Below are 24,740 nucleotides of genomic sequence, written 5' to 3' on the forward strand. Positions count from 1 at the left end.
CTAAGTATATCCCACCTGAATTTAGGGACCATCTCAAGAACAGATTTGACATGTTAAACACTAATGATCGAACACCACACAAGTTGTGGGATGACATCCAAACAAAAAAACCAAACTCACTGCCATCAAGTCAGATCCAACTCACAGCAACCCCTCATTGGGTTTCAGAGGCAGTATCACTATGGAAGTAGACATTATATATGAAGCAAGCAAAAAAAAAAAAAAAAAAAAAAAAAACCTACTGCCATCCAGTGCATTCCAACTCACGTAAGTCAGAAGCAAAATGTCACTAAATAGGAAAGAAAAAACCAGAAGAGACAGTGAAACTTGTTCTTGAATGTACAGTAGCCAAAGCAAATAGAAGAAATGATGAAATAAAAGAGCTAAGCAGAACATTTCAAAGGGTAGCTTGGGGAAGAAAAGTAAAATATGAAAATTATGATCGAGTGGGATTATTATTAACAATCTCAATAATGTCCTGAGTTCTTTACAGTGTGGCAGCAACCATGTAAGGTAAGTAGACACTACAGAAATTGAGAACTGTTTGTAGAAATTAATAACATAAAAGCTTTAGTGGAGGACAAAGGACACTCCCTAAATCCTTCCTGCAGCCCTTACTTAGTAACTGTATTCCCGGTCCGCAGCGCTGCAAACAAAGATCCAGCTGCCCTCCCTAGCTTACGACACGCCCCTCTACTAGAGGCGGGACCTGCGTGCTGACGCACGGCGAGCGCGCTGACGTTACCCAGGCGCTGACTGAGGCGGGCGCTGGCCCGCCCACTGGAAGAGCAGAGCGCGGTAGTGGACGTGAAGTATAAGGCGCTAACGGTCGGGGCGACGAGGCGGGAGGCTGCGCGGGAGCTCGTCATGGAGGATCCAGCCTAGCTGGGACTAGAATTCTGATTCTTCTGGTCCAGGCACGGCTTCTGGGCACGGTGTGGGGCCACCGCCGACCGGGCTGTGGACGCCGTTGGGTAGGGGGCGGCAAGCCCAAGGTCCCCATGGGGGTGCGGGCATAGTCTCCGCGGCAGGCTGCCTCCGAGCCCACCCCTCTCACCATGATCGATTCGGTAAAGCTGCGACGCGACAGCGCAGCCAACTTCTATTCGCACTACGAATACCTGTGCGCGCTGCAGGACTCGGTGCCGGTTCCCGCCGTGCGTGCCTGCCTCCGCGAGGGCGTGCTGGACTTCAACGCTGACCGCCTCCGCATCGTGGACTGGGCGCCCCTTCTGAACACTCTCAAGGTTAATAAAGACCTGCCATTGATCTCTATAAAGAGCTTCTTCCAACTGTGGCTTGGAGAAACAGGTTTGTAGTTCCCGCCTGCCGTGCCGTTTTGTCAGTTTTGTGCTTCCTTTGCAAGACCAGCCGCGAAAAGTCCAGGATGGAGCCCTGTGTGCCAAGTGCCGGAGCATGTGTGTAGAAGACGTGTTAGGCGGCCTTACACACTTACCAGCAGGTCATTTTAGATCTCTAAGTCTCATTTTCCTCTTCTGTAATTTGGGATTAATAACAGGACCCAAGGATTCACCAGCTGAGTTAATATTTGTTCAGCACATAGCACAGACTTGGGGACATCCTTAAAGCATTCTACAGCTGTCACCTATTTTATTTGAGTAACTTTGCTTTATAGAGAACAGAGCGATTAGGAAAGGAATACATTCTTGTCTTTTTCTTGATTTTTTTTGATCGACAAGTTTATGTTTAAACAATTTTTTAATTAGTACTCACTGTCAACCAGTCAGATCCGACTCATAGCAACCCCTCCTTGGGTTTCCCATGCAGTATCTACGGAAGTAGAGTGCCCAACCTTCCTTTCAAGGAGTGGCTGGTGGGTTTGAACTCTCAGCCTTCTGGTTAGCAGTCAGATGCCTTAGCCACTACACCAAACCAGTGTGGACAAAATTAATTTTTTTGAGCTACAATCCCTACATTTATTCAAAACATTAAAATTAAAAATAATTCCATAAGTTCTTAGGATTAAAGGAAGTTATGTTTGTAAAATACTGTGGTACTAGAATGCATTTATAACTGCTAAGCATTGTGTTTGAGGCAAGTGAACATATGCACCATGGTCAGTGTTGTGGTAGAAGTGAGCTCAGGGTGATGTAAACACACAAGATTGAAGAGGGTGTTAAAAGAAGGCTTCCTGAAGTAGGTAGCATTGGAGCTACCTCTGAAGGATGTGCAGAAGCTAACCGATGATAGGAGAGAGCAGCTGTGTGAAAGTCTTGGACATATTGTGGCAAAACTGAGGATCTGGACTGGAACTTAGGACTTGAGAAGTAACAGGAAGAGTTGAGACTTAAAACCTGGTGGGAGCCAAACAAGGAAGGGCCTTGTTTGTCCTGTCAAGGAGTTAGACTTTTATCCTGAAGCCTATAGGGAACCACTGAAGGATTTTTAAGCTGGAGAGTTATGAGATTGACTTGATTTAGGAGCTCCCTCTACATCCATTTGAAGTTTAGGGAAGGAATTCAGTAAGGTGGTACAAATGGTTAATGTGCTTGGCTAACCAAAAGGTTGGAGTTTCAAGTCTACCCAGAAGTATGTTGGAAGAAAAGTCTGGCAATCTACTTCTGAAAAATCAGCCATTAAAAACCTTATGGACCAGAATTCTACTCTGACACAGATGGGGTCACCATGAGTTGGAGTTGACTTCACACTAGCAAGGATATGGTAAGGGCTTAAATTAAGGTGTGGGAATGGAAAGGCAGGACTGGATTTCAGAAATCAAAGAGACAAACGCATGGAGCCTGGTAACCAGATAGAGGGAGATCAGCGTGCTAGAGCAGGCAGGAAGATTTCCTAGATTCCTTACTTGGGTAACAGTTTCTGACATTTCCCTGGAATGCAGAGCACAGCAGGAACAGACTGGGGCAGGAGAGGATCTTAGCTCATCTTTAAATGTGTTATTAGCTTGTGGGATATCTAAACATGTCTGCTGGCAGGTCTGCAGAGAAGACTGGGCCCGAGATAGAAATTTGGACTTTTTGAAAGGCAGGTCTTTGAAGACATGGAAGAGACTAAGGTTATTCACATTCACAAAATTACAGGTCTGAAAGATTGTTTTAATGGACAGACTTGAACATGTTTATAAACTGAGGGTGAGGTGCCAGCTGAGAGAGTGGGTATGAACAACTAGAAGAGAATGATTGTTGATTTATTCACCAAAAACTGAACAACTGTCATGTGCCTGGCCCTCTAGGCACCATCTGTTACCTCTTCTGCAAAGACAGTTTAGTACGTCTGAAAAGAAGTGTATTACTCTGTGCACCTCATTCAGGTGTAGCACCTGTTCTCTACCTCCCAGAACAGGTAGAGATAACTACCTGTTATCTGATAATTTTTGATAACTCAGAAATCAAGTGAAGTTGAGAGGAACCTTGTCTACAACTCAGGTCAACCTCTTATTTTCAGATGAGGCAGCAGGTGCATAGAATTGAGTGAGTTGATTCTTGTTAGAGTCAATGCTAGTGTATTTGATCTTGCCTGATATTTTACCCTGAATGTGGAAAAGTGTATAACAGAGACTATTTCTCTTCAGATTTCCTTAACTGAGCCCTTCTTTATTTGCCACATCCATTTAGTCTAGAATGGAAGTGTTATCCTCCTAGATACTGGTTGTTCATCCTTCACTGCATTTTGACTGGATTGTTGCAGAAACTTCTTATTAATTTTCCTGCCCTGGAGCTCACCATTATCTGCCTACCTTAGCCTGAGCGATTTTTCTAAAATGAAAAGCTGGATATGCTTATGATGGCTGGGCCTCATTGAGACCGGCACATGTTGGTGCTTGTGCTCTACACAAAGACTTCCAGAAAGGGATGCAAGTGGGAGCTGAATCCAAATTGTGCTCTGCCAAGTCTCCATGGGCTCTGTTGGTCCAGCAGAAGGGGTGCTTTTTTAAATTGATCTGCCTGATGTAGGTACCTTTTCCTAATTGTCTCCCTCAGAATTCTGACTTTACCTAATTGTACACCAGATACTATTTTCTAACCTGCCAGAGGTACCCTCATGCCACCAGTAGCTCTGGGTCCTCATTGCCTCTGAGACAAAAGCCATACTCCCTCTCAGTCTAGTTTGGGCCACTGCCATCGAGTTGATTTGATCTATAATGACCGCTACTTGGGTTTCTGAGGTAGTATCTCTACGGAAGTATATTGCCCAACCTTCCTTCTGTGGAGTGGCTGGTGGGTTTGAACTGCCAGCCTTCTGGTTAGCTATCAAATGCCTTAGGCCCTTTGCCACCAGAGCTCCCAGTTTAGGCCGACCTCTTTCAATTCCTGACTCCTTCTTGCAGCCCTGGATGTTAGTCATACTTAACTGCAGTACTTACAGTACCCCATAGGTATCAGGCTTGTATCCCTTTCTACCTTCTGGTCCCTCTAAAGATAATGCATCTCCCAAGGCTGGCGGTTCGAACCCACTGGCCACTCCTCGGAAGGAAGGTTGGGCAATCTACTTCCATAGTGATAACGCTTCGGAAACCCAGGGAAGGGTCACTATGAGTCGAGTCCAACTCGGCAGCACATAACAATAACAACATATCTCCCCGATGAAATCGTTCTCATCTTTCTAATTCAACTGGAGCTAACTTGAAGCTTTCACTTAGATGTGACTTCTGTGCTGTCATATATATGTGTGTATATATATATTTGTGTATATGTATGTGTGTGTATATATATATAGAGAGAGAGAGCGCGCTCTAGTAGTACAGTTCCTAAGGTATGTGACTGCTAATCAGAAGGTTGTTGGTTCAGACCCACCATCCACTCTGTGGAACGAAGAAGACTGAGCAAACTACTTTTGTAAAGATTTACCACCTGAGAAACCCAAAGGAGATCACTATGAGTTGGAATCAACTCGATGGCAGTGAATTTGGTTTGGTTTTGAGATCTGTCTGTCTATCCGTCCATCCATCCATCTATCTAATATGGTTGAAGTTTTGAATTTACATTTCTCTCTCCTTAGTGAGGCCCTTAAGGATATGGGGTGTTTCTATGCTTAGTACAGAGTAGATGCTTTTTAATGGTATTTAGATGTATGAATGAAATCACTCATTTCACAAAAACATTTTACTTTAGTTTCTGACAGAAGTAGAGTCTGCAGAAGTCGCGTTCCTGCAGTTAGATCCAAAGATGTGTCCTTCCAGCTATGTAAAGCTCTTAAAGGCTGTTTAAGTGTATCATGTGCACTCAAGAACCTGGAGCTGAATGGGCTGCTTCTGAGAGAGAGAGATTTAACTGTTTTAACAAAGGTAAGCTTTCTGAAATGTGTCCTGTAAATATTTCATGGTAGCTTATTAGGGGAAAAAACCCTCACTATTACTAATTTTTAACTTTTTTTCCCCATTAAAGGGATTGAATAAATCAGCTTCTTTGGTGCACCTGTCTCTTGCAAATTGTCCAATTGGAGATGGAGGTTTAGAAAGTGAGTTTACATTCTGTTTAACTGTCGTCCCATCATACTGGTCTCTTGAGTCCCTACCTGCCATGTTAATTCCTTCTGTTCTTCTTTTCTTCTACCACTTCTGTCGGGACTGCCTCCAGTGTCTCTCTACACTTTGGTCAACTGTCACTGGTACCCTGAATATGAAGTATTTAGTATTCTTTGATTTTTGTGCTTGTTCGTCTTTTTAGGGTCTTCCCTCAAAAATTATTTGTGGAAGTGGGGCAGTAGGTAGATAAAAAAAGAAAAAAATCACCATTATCCTTAAATAGTTAAATCTCTTATGCAAATTATATATATATATATATATATATATATATGCAAGCATAATTATTATGCACTAAAATAGAAAATAATATGTTAATTGCTATGGAAGCATGCAGAAGGCCAGGAAACTTGAGGGGAGAGTCATGGAAGGAATCATGGAGAAGGGGACCTTTGATTGAAATCTTTGAGAACTGCTGTGTATTCATAGAGTAGAATGATGGTCTAGAGGAGTAAGGAAGCCTGCATTTCAATTTGAGGAAACAGAGTTTGAGGTCCTCTGTCTTACACAGCTTGAGCATATTACATAGCACCTAATAAATTCTTGGTTTATAGAACAAATTATTGATTGATAATAGAGATTAGGTATGTTGTTAGAAATGAAAACAGGAAGATTCTAGCCTTTTTAGGTTTTGTGTTTATATGTTTCAGAAGATCATCTATAGTACATGACTAAAGGGGAATAACATTTGCAATATTCAGAGTATTCAATTTTAGCATCTAAATTGAATTATAGTATATATATATATATATATATATATATAATATTACTATAAACTGGAATAACACTTTGTTGTTGTTATGTGCTGTCGAGTCATCTCTGACTCATAACAACCTTATGTACAATAGAACGAAACACTGCCTGGTCCTGTGCCAGCCTCACAATCCTTGCTATACCTGAATACCTGAACCCATCATTGCAGCCACTGTGTCAATCTATCTAGTTGAGGGCCTTCTCCTTTTTCATTGACCCTACACTTTACCAAGCATGACATCCTTCTCCAGGGAATGGTCCTTTCTGACAACATGACCAAAGTAGGTGAAATGAAGTCTGGCCATTCTCACTTCCAAGGAACATTCCAGCTGCACTTCTTCCAGGACAGATTTTTTAGTTCTTTTAGCAGTCCACATTACTTTTAGCATTCTTTGGCAACAGAATAACACTTTATTGCCAGCATATTTTAGAATGCACTGATCTATTGGTTGTCTGAGAAGATTTACTGTGATTTTAAGAAAACAGCTATAAACTAAATAATGTGAATAAATCAGGATTTATTGAATTGTATAGGCTCTTCATCTTGTTGTTTGTATTTCCTTTTAGTTATTTGTCAAGGTATAAAGAACTCTATCACCCTGAAGACTGTGAATTTCACAGGGTGTAATCTGACATGGCAAGGAGCAGATCACATGGCCAAGATCTTAAAGGTGATTGTGTGTTTAACTTTTCATGGAAACGTGATTGGAGCACATTAATATTTTGATACAGGATGGGAGTTCTTTTTCTATTTTGATGCATATGGAGATTTTGCAACTTCAGTTTTCAGAAAGAATATAGATATCAGAAAGAATGACTAATTTTAAGTTTGGGGTTCTACCATTTAGTAAAGGTAGTATACTTAATCTTAGAAATAGAGGTTTAATGTATAATACATGAAGAACAATTCTTTTTTGTACTTTAAATTATTAAAAATTCTTGTGGCACTGTGAAGAAATATTTATTAGAGTCCTTTGTTGACTTAAATCGTTCAGATGTTTATAACTTGTAATTTATAGATGAATAAAAATCACTACATTAACATTTTGTGAATATAGCTTTTAAAACACATAAATTGATAAGTTTACGTGATGCCTGAACAGTGATTTTATTGTGATTTTAACTACTATCATAGCTCTAAAATTACTTATTAATTTGACATGACAATTTTTCAGTAGTTTGTAATACAGATCAGGCTATGGCCAAATCTGATACACTGCTTGTTCTTGTAAAAAGAGTTTTATTTGAACACAGCCACATGCATTGTATATATAGTATCTATAGGAGCTCTGGTAGCATAGTGGCTAAAGCACTTGACTGCTAACCAGAAGGCTGGCGGTTCAAACCCACCAGCCACTCCTCGGAAGGAAGATTGGGCAATCCTACTTCCATAGTAATACTGCCTCGGAAACCCAAGGAGGGGTCGCTATGAGTCGGGGCCGACTTGACGGCACATAACAACAACAACATCATGGCTACTTTGGTGCTACAGCAGAGGTGAATAGTTGGAGAAGAACCTGTATGTCTTAGTAAGCTGAAAATATTGACTGCCTGGGTTTTTTTAAATGAGCTCTGGTGGTGGTGTGCCTAAGGCATTTGACTGCTAACTAGAAGACAGGTGGTTCAAACCCACTAGCCACTCTGTGGAAGGCAGACTGAGCAGCCTACATCCATAAAGATTTACCACTTCAGAAACCCAAAGAGAATCACTATGGGTCATAATCGACTCAATGGCAGTGAGTTTGGTCTTTCTTGGTTTTGGACCTTTATAGAGCAAATCCACCGACCCCTGGTATAGATAGTGATCAAGAGCATAGACTCTGGAGTCAGACAACCTAGGTCAAATCCCAGTTCTTCCGTTTAATAGCTTGTGACCCTGAGTAAATTACTTAACCTTGCTGTGCCTCAGTTTCTTGGCTATAAAACATATGTAATAATAAAACCTGCTTCATTGATCATTATGAGCATTAAACTAAATAATTTACAAATAAAGTGCCTGGCACATAACAAGCACTTTGCTGTTATTTCTGCTTGATGTTTTTATTCTTAACAAAAAAATGACACTAAGGACTTTTCATTTAGAATGTCCTTTTAAAAACATCTTTTGTTCATGAAAGTAAAAGATTTTTTTCTTTTAAAGTCAGGGTTCCCTATACCAAAATTTACTTTATGAATGTAGAGATTTAATTATAGTATATCTTTAAGACAGTATATATGTTTAATGGGAGCTCTGGTAGCGTAGTGCCTAAGGCATTTGACTGCTAACCAGAAGGCTGGTGGTTCAAACCTAGCAGCCAGTTCTTAGAAGGAAGATTGGGCGATCTGCTTCCGTAGATATACTGCCTCTGAAACCCAAGGTGGGGTTGCTATGAGTCGAATCGATGGACGGCAGTGAGTTGTTTTTTTTTTTAATATGTGTTTAAAAATCACACCAAAAGCTTCCTGTGGTTTATTAGGCTGACTTTGCATATTCCAGGCCTCTAAAGTTGGCTTGTATGTGCTAAGTAATTATGAGATCCACTGGATTAGGAGAAGAAGATATTAGAACTGTTTATATTTTTGTTTCAATCTGTTTTAATATCCATTGTTTCTTTGTAATTTATAATGTACATAAAATATATTTGTACAGAACTTAGTGTATATAATTTATTAATAATTGTATGTTCAGAAAATTTTTTGTGGGTTGCTTGTTCAAAAATGTTTGGAGACCACTGGAGGACAGAGTGATATGATTTAGAGCCTCAGCAGAATTTAGAGCCAATTCCCTGACTTGACAGATAAGGAAAATAAAATTCATAGAAGTTAATTGAGTTGTCAAAGTTTAAATAACTAGTCAGTGACAAGTCAGGTCACCCATTGGTATGTTACATGACTTGTGAGTGGCTGACTAGAATCTGGGTCATTTGACTCCTAGACCATAATCTACTGTTGGCTCTCTAATGTTGACTCCACTGGCATGTATAGTTAAAATGTGTATGTAGATTTCTGACATGATATGACATATTCAGTAGGCATAAAACTCTTGCCAAGCACAATTCTGCTCAAAAAGCGTGGGGCCACCATCAGTCAGAAATAACTTGGTGACAACTGGTTAGAATTTTTTTTTTTTGGTATAGTAGTCATACTGTTATTTCCTGTTTAAGCATCTTAATTTCATCCTGTTAAATCTTTGAAGTATCAGACCATGAGAAGGCATGAAGAAACCTGGGCTGAGAGTCTTCGTTATAGAAGACCTGATCTTGACTGTATGGCTGGCTTAAGGCGTATCACTTTCAATTGCAACATGCTCATTGGTGACATAGGTGCACGTGCTTTTGCAGAATCTCTTAGTGAGAATTTATGGCTTAGAGGTAAGTGAAATGAACTTCTGAAATTCAGATTTTTAATACTAAATATGCTTGGCTTTTGGCATTGTAGTATTGTTGTAAGATAGAAAAAGCCTTTTTTCTAATAACTTTCATTTTACTTTTCAACTTTTGTAAAAGTTACTTATGTTCCTTTATGATATCATCCATAATCTTAATACCCAGTGATAATCACTATTCATTTTGGCTTATGTTATTTTTAGTCATTTTTCTTTTTCTATAAATATATTTGTATGCCTGTTGTTGTTAGGAGCCATTGAGTCAGCTCCAACTCATAGTGACCTTGTGTACAACAGAACAAAACATTGACTGATCCTACACCATCCTCACAATTATTGCTAGATGTAAGCCCATCATTGTAGCCACTGTGTCAGCCCATCTATCTGAGGGGCTTCCCTTTTTTTGCTAATCTTCTATTTACCAAGCATGATGTCCTTCTCTGGGGACTGATCCCTGCTGATACTATGACCAAAGTACAAAAGATGAAGTCTGGCCATTCTCTCTTCAAAGGAGCATTCCAGCTATACTTCTTCCAGGACTGATAATGTTCATTCTTTTGGCAGTCAATGGTATTTTCAATATTCTTCCCCAATACCACAGTTCAAATTCATCAGTTCTTCCTTGGTCTTCCTTATTCATTGTCCAGCTTTTGCATGCTTATGAGGCAATTGAAAATACCATGTTTTGGGTCAGGTGCACCTAAGTCTTCAAAGTGGCATCTTTGCTCCTCAGCTCTTTAAAGAGGTCTTTTGCAGCAAATTTGCCCAGTGCCGTACATCATTTGATTTCTTGATTACTGCTTCCATGGACATTGATTGTGGATTCAAGTAAAAGGAAATCCTTGACAACTTCAGTCTTTTCTCCATTTGTCGTGATACTGCTTTTTGGTCCCATTGTGAGGATTTTTTGTTTTCTTTATGTTGAGGTATAATCCATACTGAAGGCTGTAGTCTTTGATCTTCATCAGTAGGTATTTAAAGTCTTCTTCACTTTCAAAATGGAATCATAGTATACTTACTATGCTTTTTTCACTTTATGGTACGTAATCTAGTACTCCATCATACTGTCATTTAATAATTTATCCAGTTAGTACCCTGTGTAAAAACATCCTGGCAGAGGCATTTGATCTCCTCCAAATTCACAAGGCAGGAGATAGATCAAGATCAACAAATAGCGCAGGGCTGATTCTTATGAGTCGCAAGTAAGGTGTGCCACCACCCTCCAATTTTTTTTTTAATTTTTTTAATCAATTGTGATGCTAACCAAATTTCTACAACACTCTGTACTTCTCTGCTAAGTTTATTAATCCATTGCAATGGCCACACAGAACTTAACAGAGAATACTCAATGATTATGGAGTTTGTTAGGAAAGTAACAACTTATACTTCAGCAGCAGGAACACTTAGGATACAGTTCTTCAATCTAGACAGTGTCCTCTCAGCTGTACCTGAAAGTAGGTCTCTCTCTGGCCCTTGACCCCTCGGCCTGGCCTCTGCCTTGCTTAAGCACGTGTTAGAAAGTTCTCAGCTCTGTTAATAAAAGTGTAGAAGTACCCTACTCTGCCATAAGTGTTGGCCTGAAGGTACTCAGCTTTCTCACTCCTGTTAATCTGTGCCAGGAAGCCCACCACTCTGTCTTATTCTGGTCTCGATTCTGCTGCCACTGTTTCCTCTGCTGCTGTTTCTCACCATCTCTCACTATCTCTGATGTCACAGCTCTGTCTCCTGGATCAAGCACAGAGCTCTCGAGTCCAAAGCATGTGCTCCGTTCTTGGCTCTTCTTTCTTGATAGTAGTGAGATTCCCATTTTATGCTTTTGGGATGGATCGTTTCAAGCCTAGCAAGATTGCAAAAATGACCAATCCCTGTATTAGGGTTCCATACACCTTATTTCTGTGGTCCTACCCCTACAAGGAGGTGCTCTGGTGGCGTAGTGCCTAAGGAATTTGACTGCTAACCAGAGGGCTGGCAGTTCAAACCCACCAGCCACTCCTTGGAAGGAAGGTTGGGCAATCCTTATTTATGTTATTAGCAAGCTATCCAGTCCCCTTGGTGGGCCACAAGCACCTCCCATTTGCACCGTCCCACCCAGACATTTGGTGAGAGTTACAAAGACATTGGCTAAATCCTACCCTGTCATTTGGTGAGGGTTACAAAGACTATGGCTAGAAAAGCCTTATTACTTCACTGCACTGCACCCTGCTATTTAGATACAGAGATAGTTTGTAGTTTTCCCCTATTGTAGACAACTGTATATTAAGTATCTTGTAAATGTAATTACTCAGTAAAACATGTTTGTAACTCTTTTGATACACATTGACAATTGTCTTCCAGAAATTTTGTGCCATTTTATAGTTCACAGTAGCAGTATATGCAAGATCCTCATCCTGCCAAACATTGGGTTGTGTCACTTTTCAAAACTTTAAAATTTTCCCAAATGATAAGTAATCATTGTAGCAAATTAGAAAATGTAAACATCTCTAATATCACCATCCAGAAATAATTGGCATCAACATTTTGGTCTGTAGTTTTTTTACTGTGTATATTTTCAAGGCAAGGGAAGAGGAAGGGAACATGTAGTCTATTTTTCTTGCTTATTTTTTAATAAAGGTGGGATAACTAAATTTCACCACTCTTTTTACTCAGTACAGCATGAACATCTTAAGTCAATAAACTTAAATCTCACATCATTTTTAGTGACTGCCTAGTGCTCTATTATATGCCTACAACATAGTACAGTTAGCTGATTCAGTCTTGTTGGATGTATAAACTTTATCTGTTTTTCACTGTAATAAACAGTGTTCTGATACACATCCTTGCCCACATCTCTATTTCTTTAAAGTCTTGGAGAGTTGCTGGATCAAAAAGGCTATGCACATTTTAAAGGCTTTTGTTATTTGACCTTGGCCTAAACTGATGTGGAAACAATCACATTTCATTGTCTTCATATGTATTTGCTTGATTTACTGGTGAGATTATCAGCTAATTTGGTTAATTGTTTAATTCTATCCTATGTCCATTCTTCCATGAGAAGAGTTTATAAGGGTTACATCATATTTTGTCAGATCCATATATCTGATTTATTATTTCTGTATGTTGTTTCTGAGGTTTTAAAAGACTTGTCATTTTAATGTAATACTATATAATAATATATAGTGTAATTATGTGTGTGTGTATATATATATGTATATATACACACACCACACACACATTATATATAATATGTGTGTGGCTTTTAAAAAGATTCATGGTATTTTCTTGTGATACAATCTTTTTTTATACCTCTGCTGCTTTTGATTTAAATAAGTAGGTCATTCAACTCAGTACTACTACTCTTTATGACTATTTGTTCTTTTCTTTGAACTTTACCAGGAGAATTCCTCACCATCTTTTCTTTTATTAGTAGATTTTCTGCATATGTTCTCTATTTGCACACCCTTTAGGTTTAAAATACGCATCTTCTTAGATGTCTTTCTCGGTCATTTTTATCTAAAACTGACCATTCTTTTACATTTTGCAATGCAACTTTCTGAGAGTTATCTGAAACTTAGGACAGTGATCAAAAGAATGCAGTCCATTTCTGAAATCCACCCAGTTTTTTGCTAGTAATATTTATACTGCCACTAGCATCTTTGTTAACTGTGAACTGAGCTTCATTCAGTGATGTTCTGCAGTGGGTTATGTGCAGTTACTCTTTAAGACTGTAATTTTAAGATGTGTTGGGTGATTTATTGGTACTCTAAAGAGGGGATAATCATGGCATAGCCAAGAAGAGTTTTTTTTGTTAGATTTTCAATTATGTATATGCATGTTTTTCTTTTTTAATTTTTTCACTACCCCAAATTAAAAACCTATCTTGACTACTGTTGTGCAGGAATCTTTCATGGATGTGTTAGAGAGAGTTGTCTGTATGTTAGATCAGTATGGAGTTGACCAGTGACCTTTTGTCTTTCATCATAAGCACTTGATCTGCAGCAGTGTGGCCTCACCAGTGAAGGAGCAAACGCTTTTCTAGAGGCCCTTGAAACCAACAGAACTTTGGTCATTCTGGATATTCGAAAAAATCCACTCATTGGTATGTTGCCACATTTTTTTCGTTGATCAGCAGATGCTGTTATTGTTATTTGCCATCGAGTCGGACCCGACTCATAGTGACCCCTCCTTGGGTTTCCGAGGCAGTATCACTACGGAAGTAGGTTGTCCAACCTTCCTTCCGAGGAATGGCTGGTGGGTTTGAACCGCCAGCCTTCTGGTTAGCAGTCAAGTGCCTTAGGCATTAAGCTACCAGAGCTCCTGATCAACAGATAGCAAACAAAAAGAATTTGATTATATATTGAGAGATTTTTAAAACTTAATGTGCTTATTTTCCCAATCATATACATTTCTAATCTTGTACTTCCCTTTATGTTTTTAGCAACTAATTCACGGATTAAAATGGGTTATACTTGTAAATTGCTCTTGGCTGCTACTCTGAATAGAGGTGAACTTAGATAATAAGCTAGCTTCTACCAAGAGCATTGTTTCCTTCTCCTTTAGCCTGAATTTCTGGAAAGAGCATTTTATTCATTTGTTAATTTGACAAGCATTTTGTTATTTATTTTCTGTGTGTCAGACACTGATTTAGGCAGTAGGGATATAAACAGTCTTGCCCTCATGGAGCTTACATTCTAGTGAGGAAGTTCAGATATAAACAAATAAACAGAAATTAATATAATTTTAGATAGTAGAAATTACAAGATTACCATAAGGTAAGGAAACAAAGGGAAAGTGAGTGGAACTACTTTTTTTTCAGATAGGTTTGCTAGGAACTGCTTCACTGAAAAAGTGATGTTTGAGCAGAAACCTGAGTGAAAGAAAGTAATCGATGGAAATACTTGGGGGAAGTACATTTCAGGATGAGGAAGCAATAAGGACACAGGCATTAGGTGGCAGCGTACGTGGAGTGTTTAAGGAAAAGCAAGGCGGCCGACATGACTAAGGGAGAATGTGGTAACGATGAGGCAGAGAGCTAGGCAGGGGCCTTTAATAGCCAAATGAATGAAAAGGTACAGAAGGGTTTTGAGCTAGAAAAGGCAATGATCTGAGTAATATTTCAAAATAATGACTCAGGCTTGAGGACTAGATGAGAGGGGAGACAAGAAGGGAAATAAGGAGACCAGTTAGGAGACTCCTGTGACATTGTGCAAAGTGAGAGAAAGGTGGTGGCTTGGACTAAGGTGGGAAGTTGGATATACTGAAAAGTGGTTTAATTCAGATTATCTTTTGAGGATGTAGCTGACAGGACTTACATATTGAGTAGTTACGGAGTATAAAAGAAAATATGATTCAAAAAAGAAATCCTAGATAATTATGGCTGATACCATTATTGAGAAGGGGAGGCTGGGGGAAGGCACAGCTTTGAGGGGGTATGAAGACTTTGATTTGGTTATATTAACTTTAAGATACCTGTTCAGTATTTAAGTGTCTGGATAATGCCCATCCTCTTGGCTTTCTATCCAATTGAATCTGAAACTACTTTAGAGCCAAAGTCTGCAAATTTGTTCTTTGCTACCACCAAAATAATAGGTATTAGAGGCAATATGTGAGGTGGCATGCTTTTATCTTACGTTTCTGAGGAAGAATTTAGGCAGAAATAGGTGTGTAATTACAGTACTGTAAATTTGATGTTTTGTTTTATGGGATAAGCAGTAATTAGTTGACTTTTTTTTTTTTTTTTTAAATAGAATAGTCATTAAACACAATTACAGTAATTTCCATTTTCATTTTACTTTAGATCATTCTGTGATGAAAGCAGTTATCAAAAAAGTTCTCCAGAATGGAAGGAGTGCTAAGTCGGAGGTAAAACATGTTTTAATCTTCTAAGAAGAATTTCTCTTTTACTGCTTGTATTTTTTCTCTTTATCATAAAATGAAATTGTTGAGGCACTTTTCTGCCATCTTAAATTTTCAATCAAATCAGTTTGGCTTTTCTGGATTTGAAAATATTGTTATGATTCTTTAATTTTAGGTTCCAGAAGTCCAGATCACAAACCTATTAATCTCTTAAAATATCCAAGTTAGGTCAAATCCTCATAAATTGCCTGTTACTGAAATGAAATATTTATCATCTGTCTTCCAGTACCAGTGGATAACTTCTCCATCAATAAAGGAAACATCTAAAACTGCTAGACAGAAAAAGAGAACTATAATTCTGGGAAGTGGTCGAAAAGGAAAAGCAACTATTCGAATTGGTAACCCTTTTTATCTTGGTTTTTTCTAGTGTTATTAGTACTTCTACCCCTATGTGTTCTAGTGTGTTCAAATCTCTTCTCATTGTAAGATATTGAAGGTAACAACCAGTATTAATTTCATGTATATTATGAGTGCTGTAGTTGTTCTAACACAGATTATGAGAATTTATGGAATGCAGAAATAGTAAATGAATTTTTAGGAAGTAAACTTTAATTTTTTTTATTAGCTGCTTTTTTTTTTAATCACAAAAAGTTCATTTTGAATAAGTTTCATGGTTAATGATATGGGAAAAATCTGCTGCAAAAGACTACTTTAAAGTGTTAAGAAGCAGAGATGTCACATTGAAGACTAAGGTGTGCCTGACCCAAGCCATGGTATTTTCAGTTGCCTTGTATGCATGTGAAAGCTGGACAATGAAGAAGGAAGGTCGACGAAGAGTTGATGCATTTGAATTGTGGTGTTGGCAAAGAAAGCTGAAAATACCATGTACTCCCAGAAGAATGAAGAAATCTGTCCTGGAAGAAGTGCAGGCAGAATGCTCCTTGGAAGTGAGAATGGCCAGACTTCGTCTCACCTACTTTGGTCATATCAGAAGGGACCATTCCCTAGAGAAGGATATGATGCTTAGTAAAGTAGAGGGTCAGTGAAAAACAGGAACACCTTCAACGAGATGGGTTGACACAGTGGCTGCAACAGTGGGGCCAAGCATGGCAAGGACTGTGAGGATGGTGCATGACGGGCAGTGTTCCATTCTCTTGTATCTAGGGTTACTGAGAGTCGGAGATGACTTGACGGCACCTGATGACAACAAATATAATTGTGTATTTTTACTCCATACTAAATTTATAACACCTTATTGGATTTATAGTTACACTTTTTAATGCATTTATAAGGTTTCACTGAGTTGATGTGTCAATTTTTAAATCTGGTGATAAATTAGAAACAAATAGCAAATAATTTTATAATGTTACTATAAATGTCTTAGTGTATATGACTTATTTATTTATTTATTAAAGATTGTGTGGTTTTGATTCACCAGTAATCAGCTCAACTTGTTTGGGCAATGATTGCCCTTTAGTTGATAGAGAGTTAAATCAAAAGAAAGCTTAAGATTAATCTGCTAACTTTTATTTCAAAACTACTTTTTCAGTAAATGATCAAATTGTACAAACAGGGAAGAATTTGAGATGTGATATCACACTAGTTATTATCATATAAATTTTATGTCCTATGTTAAACATTTTTAAGTTTCTAAGTTGGTACTTCCATATAATATATCCCTTTTAGGAAAAAAAAATATATGACTCTTAGGAACATATTAGAAATTCTATAATTTTAGTACCTAATGGTATATAAAAGGAGCGCTGGTGCTGTAGTGGAGAAGGCATCTGGCTGCTAACCAGAAGGTCAGTGGTTCAAACCCACCAGCCGCTCTGTGGGAGGAAGATGGGGCTATCTACTTACATAAAGATTTACCACCTCAGAAACCCAGTGGGGGTTGCTGTGAGTCAGAATTGACTCAATGGCTGTGAGTTTGGTTTGGTTTTTTAGTGGTATTTAACAGGTCATCATGGGGTAATAAATTTTTTTCTTAGCATGTTTAAACAGAGTGGAAAGTGACCCAAGTTTGTAGCACATTGAGCTTTTTTAAAAGTAATTTTATTTGTTCTCTTTTTGTATTTGCTTCAGTTATTTGGATATATAGAGAGGCTAACTAAATCAGTATTTGGCTAGATAGCTAGATTTTATTGACTACAAGGGTTAAATACTTTATGCAAATCATGTTGCACTCATATTGTAATTTTGTATGCAGAAAAAAGATAGGCACTTTTTTGTGGGTTTTTAATTTCCTATCAAGATAACTGTAATGTCATTTAGTTAAAAATATATTTGCTTCTCAAAAATAATAAAATAAAATTATATATACAATTAATGTCACAAGTTAAAGAAGTTAGACTGGAAATCTCAGTCAACCTGAACATAGAACCTGAAGACACTTCTCAGCAGTTCAGAGTTACCTCAAAACCAATCTGCTATATCCCATTCCATTTTCTCATAGCATAGTATTCTAGGTCCTGATTTTCAATTTATTTATTTGTGTACACAGATGTATATGGATATTGTATACAAGTTTATATGGATATAGAGTTCGCGTTAGTTTCTAAAAGTTAGCAACAGGTATAACACACAGTTCTCATATACTTGCTCATTCTTAGTTTGAAGTTAATAAAGTTAAAAAAATATATAGCACAGATGAATTGAGTTCCTAAGAAGCATGTACATTTATCCAAGGAAATCATATAAGATTATTCAATGATTATCAATAAATTATACTATGTGAAATGTTCATGGTGCATTTTCATATTCACTTTATTTTCTATGCAGTGCTAATTCAGTACTGCTAAAATAGATCTTGTGTAGTAAAATAGATTTGAAGGATCAATCCTGTTCAGTTGCCATCAAGTTGATTCTGCCTCATGGCACCCCCTAAGTGTTTCATAGGTTTTTCTGAGGCTGATTTTTCTAATATAGTTTGCCAGGCTTTTCTTCCAAAACATCTCTCTGTAGGCTTGAACCTCCAACCATTTGGTAAGCAGCTGAGTGCATTAACTGTTTGAACTACCCCAGGGACCTATATTATTTGTTCACATGATTTATTCTAAATAAAGTATTAATATGTAGGTTTAACGTTTTTACTAAACATTTCATATACAGATACTTGACTCTTTAGTACTGGAATATAGACTAATTCTGAACATTTCAGTCTGAACAGTGAAGGTCAACAGACTTACAGGAGTGTGACATTGTCTTGCCTGCTACATAGCAGGGTTCAGTCTTGTACTTTTGGTAATTTTTACAGAGAAAAATTAATCTTAAATTGAAATTTTGGTCTAATTTTGAAGGTTCTGTTTGGCAGAAGTCAGGAGCTATATCTGTGTTTATCTGTCCGTGAGATGTAAATGCCAGAGATTTCATAAACTCCTGAATATTTCTGCATGATACATGATGAAAAGTATCTTTCGTTCTTTGAGTTGTATTTTTAAAATTTACTGCTATATGTTCAAGGTGCTTTGGTGACACAGTGGTTAAAGCATCTAGCTACTAACCAAAAGATTGGCAATTTAAACCTACCAGCAGATCCACAGAAGAAAGATAAGGTGGTTTGCTTCCATAAAGATTTACAGACTTGGAAACCGTATGGGGCAGTTCTGCTCTGCCCTATAGGGTCACTATCAGTTGGAACTGATTTGATGGCCATCAATTTGATTTTTTTGGTCTTCTTACATGTTCTGCATGTCTCATGTACTCAGCTTATATTTAGTCAAAATGATAGCTTTTTACTTTTAAAACTTATTTTCAAACCATTACTGGCCTGTGTACATTTTTACACAATGATTATCTTTTTGATGACCTTGGCATCATTGTCAAATGCACATTTGCATGCATAATAATTGATTTGTAGACACTCTGTGCATCTTCATTCTTTTTTTTTTTTTTTTTCCTTAATGCTTCCTTTAACATAGGATTGGCTACCAAGAAACCTGTAAACAATGGGAGAAAACACACCCTTGGTAAAGAATATTATGCACCTGAACCTCTTCCACCTGGTGTGTCTGGTTTCTTGCCATGGCGTACTGCAGAACGTGCAAAAAGGAACAGGTAGAATGTTTTTATTCTCAATCTTTAGCCATCACAGTTCTTTGTTTTGGAACTTCTAGGGAGCTCTGGTAGCATAGTGGCTAAGACACTTGCCTGCTAACCAGACGGCTGGAGGTTCAAACCCACCAGCCACTCCTCGGAAGGAAGGTTGGGCAATCCTACTGTCGTAGTGATACTGCTTCGGAAACCCAAGGAGGGGTCGCTATGAGTCGGGGCCGACTCGACGGCACATAACAACAACAACAACAATTATGTGGGAAACCTCTGTGTGACTTTTTCTATAGGAGAAAATAGGATGACTCAGCCATAGCTTCTGCCTAATGAATCCCTGAAGGAAGATAAACAAAAAATAATTGTAATTTGGAATTACAAGTAATTTCCTAAGTGTCATAACAAGTGTAATCCTTTGGGAGTCTAGAGGAGACTGAAATGGTCCCCACTTGGGCAGGTGAGATGAGGTTTCATTAAAGTCTTGTATAATTGAACCAAACCCTGTAGAATAGAAGTAGGATTTTGCATAGGTAGGATTGAGAAAAAGATTTTTTGTGTGCTAAACAGGGAATAGTTTAGTGCAGAGTGGATGAAAAATGTGTGTTAGACTTAATCTAACTCAGTCAACTAGCCCTCACTCTAGGTTTTAACAAATCAGTTACTAGATTTAATTATTTTTAACTGATTACTTGCCCAAGAGTACTTTTTTTTTTACCCACAGTACTTTTTGCCAAAGAAATGTAAAAGTCTTAACAATTATTGTAGTATAATTTTAGACTGTTAAGTGAGTTAGATTACTATGGATTATTTTCAGATTATTTAGTTGATGGTATTTAAGAAATTGGAGGTTAACAATTATTTTAAGAAAACAATGAATTTTAAAAAAGCACTTGAAAAATATACTATGTAAAATATCTGTTTAGCTGCTCACATTACTTTGATAAGCATACTCTCCCTTGGGCAACTAACTACTGTACCTTTTTGCAAATGGAAATATGAATTATAGTGCTGAGGCCCAAATCTTTACACTTTAGTTTTATGATTTTATGGGTTCATATCTTCTTCATGAAAACATTTATTAATCTCAAATCAATCTTGGTCACAATGAGTTGTGAATTAGAGAATGATTAATACCACAAGTTAAAGAAATTGGCCTGGAAATCTCAACCATCTTGAACATAGGGACGGAAGCTGCTGCTCAGCAGTTCAGAATTATCCCAAAACCAGTCTGCTCAATCCCATTCTGTTGTCTCCTTTGCAGAGTAGTTCAAGTCCTTATTTCGAGCTTGCTTATTTTTATATGCAGGTGTATGTGGATATTGTACAAAATACTAAGGAGCTTGTTCGTTGATTTTTAAGTCCTTACAGGAAGCAGCACACTAAAAGTAGCAAAAAGGTTACTAGGGTCAAGCCATTGACATCCTGAGTATCATGGAAGCATCAAGAAAACTAAAGGGAGTTGTAAAATCTCAAAGATTATGGGAGCTGTTATTGTAAGAACACCTACTTTCGGTAGCCCATGAGGCTACTAGTGTACATTCTTGAATAAAAATTGATGTTCTTAGATGTGACTAAGTGGATAAGACAGAAATATCCTCTGTCTGTAACCAGAATGGTAAATAAGAATTTCGATACTTTTAAAGTTATACAATTATAGGTATCGGGCAATTCATTTTTGTGGCAGCTCGTGAGCTGCTCATCTAAATTAGGAATCCACTATATTTACATCTGTTTAACTTAATTTATTGATATCTCTTTAGGGGTTTTCCATTAATCAAAACTCGTGATGTCTATAATCATTTACAGGTATGTAGTTACCATATTTACAATAGTAGGGTATTGGGGTGGAGTAGGTGGAAGATTGTTTTCTTTTTTGTTTTTAAACTGCATAGAGCCTTAGGAGAAATATTTTTCTCTCTGAAGTAAATCCATTGAAAAATTTCTGGGTTGTTCTCCCAGTTGTTGTTGTTGTTATGTGCCGTCGAGTTGGACCCAACTCATAGCGACCCCTCCTTGGGTTTTGAGGCAGTATCACTACGGAAGAAGATTGCCCCATCTTCCTTCCAAGGAGTTGCTGGTCTCCCAGTGCCACTGTATAATTGTATAGATAAGACACATTGGGGGCCCCAGGACACATGGAGCTATCTTACTCAAGAATGTCCTTATGCTTTCAGGAAGTATAGTTTTTGGGTCATCTATATAAGTTCCAGATCCTGATCCCAAAACAGAGCAGACTCTTTGTCTGAAGGTAAAGAATAGATTTCATTTAAGAAAAAATCCCAAACCTTGGCCTCTCTTGCCAGGGAGGCATGAATTAAATATGAATGACACATTCCGTGTCATATTGCCTCATGGTCTTAGAGCAAGCTAATCTGTTAGAGTATCAGTTTCTCCTCCTCATTTGTCTTGGAAGGCCATGTAGGATATTTCTTGGTAAAAGATACCACCACTGAGGTTGAGAGAGGAGCAAGTATTGCTCCCTGCATGCTCTACACGAGGGTGGGGACATGCACACCTAATTCTGTGATTTAGTGTTTTCATATATTACAGTTTGCTGCTTCTGGTAGAAATTATATGACAATAACTTGTCCGTATAATTATGTAATCCTTGCTGTCTTCTTTTTGATTGGTAGAATTATTATGGGGTTGTTAAAAGGTCATTTGTAAGTGTTTAGAAACATCATATTGAATAACATTCCAGTGGCAGTGAAATGTGACAATAGAATTGTATTGTTACTTACTTTGGTTTAAGGAGATGAGATGTTTTAATGGGTCAATTTTACTTTTGTGTATATATCATATTTATTATAGAAAATTTTATTTATTATTCACAACTTAGAATCTTGACTTTTCACATTCTTAGAATTCCTTACTGATGGAATTTCTTCCTAAAATTTACATTTTCTTCCAGACTCTTTGTCCGAAGGTAAAGAATAGATTTCTCTACTATGAAGTTCATCTAAGAAAAAATACTTATCTTGGCTCCTCACTTGGCTTTTTGTCAAAGAAACTTAGTAATGTGAGCAGTTCAAAATATTAATCATAATCCTGCAAGACATAATTCTAAACAGTAACACAACAAGTATAAGATACTGTCCTTTTACTTTGTTACTGTTTTAGGCTAAGAAGCAGTGAAAGACGTTTATAGATAATGACTTGATACTTCAGAAAGATCATTTTGGATTAGTTGCCCTTTACTAGTTGATACTTGGTTTATATTATTACTCACAAAAACTTGTCCTCTTTCTTTAAGCAATCAGATTTTCCTGTGACTGTGACAGTAGAAAGTCCTTCATCCTCAGAATTCGAAGAGGTTGACGATTCTTCAGAAAGTGTTCATGAAGTGCCTGAGAAAACTAGTGTAAAACAAGAGGCATTACAGGTACAAAGTTATCATATTAAAGACAAAAAGATGATCGTTTTAAGCTGTAGTTGGTATTTGACACGAAGAATGATGATGAAGCAGCACTGGACAGCTTGCATGAAGATCCTGTTTTCCCTTCTCTTCTACCTCCTACCTCTTGAAGAGCTCATTAGTTAGACCAAGGTGAGAGAAGGGTATTTGAACTCTAAGAAGTAAAAATCAGAACTCAGAATGGATAAATAAAATGTGTTATGCACTGCCAAAGGGGCAGGGAGGCCGCATCTTCTGACCTCCTCTAACCCCACAAGAGGAAGACAGAGTCACCATCAGTAACCCAAGGCCTATGCCTGTGAAACCAGACTTGCTGCTTCCCTCCAGCCCTTTCACCAACTCTGACAACAACTGTTACTCCCATAGCACCCACCACCTCTCTGCTGGGTTTGATAATTCGCTGCAGTGGCCACACGGAGCTCACAGATTATAGGGCTTATTAGGGAAGCAACAGGCTACAATTCAAGTTCAGGAACACGCTCAGTCTTTCTTAGTCTGCTGTCTCTCAGCCTGCAGTCTCTCTGTCTCTCTTCAGCAGTGCATGTTTCTCGGTGTCTCTCTACCAGCAGTCGTGTCTCTCGCATCTCTCTTTCAGCAGTGCATATCTCATGTCTCTCAGGAGCACATTTCTCTCAGCAGCATGTCTTTCTCAGCCAGTGGTTAGAGAGCACTTCTTCTGTCTCTAGAAGGGTTCCTTTTGAGCCTGACATAGTGACCACTAACCAATCCCAACCTCAGAATTCTATACACCTGAGAGAGAGAGATTTTCCCAGAAGATTGCTTCCTGCTGGTTCAACAGAAATACCTCAGGTGGATAGCTTCAGCAATCAGGAGCTACTAAGTTGCTCATGGCAAATTCCACCACAGAGTTTACAAAGACTTATGGCTAGAAAAGCCACACTGTGTAATTTACTCCACTGCATGCACATATAATGGAATATTATTCAGCCATAAAGAAAAATAAAATTCTAATGCATACTGTGGCATGGATCGCCCTTAAAACATTATGCAGAGTGAAATAAGTCAGACACAGAAGTCTAAATATTATATGAAATATCCAGAATAGGCAAATTCATAGCAACCAGAGTTTATTAATGGTAACCAGGGGTGGGTGGGAAGGATAACTGAAGGGTGTTAAGTAAGAGGTAATGAGTTTCTGTTTGGGATGATGGAAAAGTTTTAAAAATAGTGGTAGTAGTTGCACAACATTGAGAATGTAATTAATGTCACTGAATGGTACCATGTAAAAGTGGTTGAAATGAGAAAAGCATTGTTACATGTATTATATTCCAATAACTTTTTTTTTTTTACATACCTCAGTAGTATATTTTCCTTTTCTTAGAATCGTAGATATTGGATATAGGAAGAAAGATCATAAGATAAACTCAAATCTTTTGAGCACTAAATGTAGGTAATCAGTTGGTTGAGTGCTGTCATAGTACAGAACAGGGAATTTGTGGCTCTAGCTGAACTCTCCTTTTATAAAAAGAGAACAGACTTTGTTTCTCATAAAGCAAAGTTGAAAAAATAATCTGAAGTTTTACAAATGATACTCTCCTTTTGTAAAGTAAAAAAATTCAAGAAGCTAGATTACATTGGTTAGTAAACCTGTAAAGTACCTGACATTTAATATCATTCTATACTTTGGTGTTTTTATGGACAGAAAAAAAAATGAGTTTAACAAAAATTTTTGCATCTCAGAAATACTGTGATAATTTCATTTCCACTTTAGTATACCACTCACTCATAATTTAGTAAATAAGGGAAATGCCATTGAGGGGACGTGTCATTTTTGTGTTACAGAGCCCATACCTAGTGTTAGGAAA

At 37.9% G+C, this 24,740-nt stretch overlaps 1 protein-coding gene across 1 annotated transcript in view; it reads left to right on the forward strand.

The window, feature by feature from the left end:
* Positions 1–1,058: 1,058 nt before the first annotated feature.
* The window catches only part of CEP78 (centrosomal protein 78), a 36,349-nt gene continuing 12,667 nt past the window's right edge, over positions 1,059–24,740 (forward strand). The window contains exons 1-11 of the mRNA XM_042780665.1: positions 1,059–1,311; positions 5,091–5,263; positions 5,364–5,436; positions 6,821–6,924; positions 9,429–9,603; positions 13,579–13,692; positions 15,391–15,455; positions 15,736–15,847; positions 19,373–19,508; positions 21,260–21,305; positions 22,753–22,881. Of these exons, the coding sequence (XP_042636599.1) occupies positions 1,059–1,311; positions 5,091–5,263; positions 5,364–5,436; positions 6,821–6,924; positions 9,429–9,603; positions 13,579–13,692; positions 15,391–15,455; positions 15,736–15,847; positions 19,373–19,508; positions 21,260–21,305; positions 22,753–22,881 (1,380 nt within the window). The remainder of the gene's footprint in view (positions 1,312–5,090; positions 5,264–5,363; positions 5,437–6,820; positions 6,925–9,428; positions 9,604–13,578; positions 13,693–15,390; positions 15,456–15,735; positions 15,848–19,372; positions 19,509–21,259; positions 21,306–22,752; positions 22,882–24,740) is intronic.

This window comes from Orycteropus afer, unplaced genomic scaffold, assembly GCF_000298275.1.
Source record: "Orycteropus afer afer isolate SDZICR_OR568_19922 unplaced genomic scaffold, OryAfe1.0 scaffold00005, whole genome shotgun sequence".
NCBI lineage: Eukaryota > Metazoa > Chordata > Mammalia > Tubulidentata > Orycteropodidae > Orycteropus > Orycteropus afer.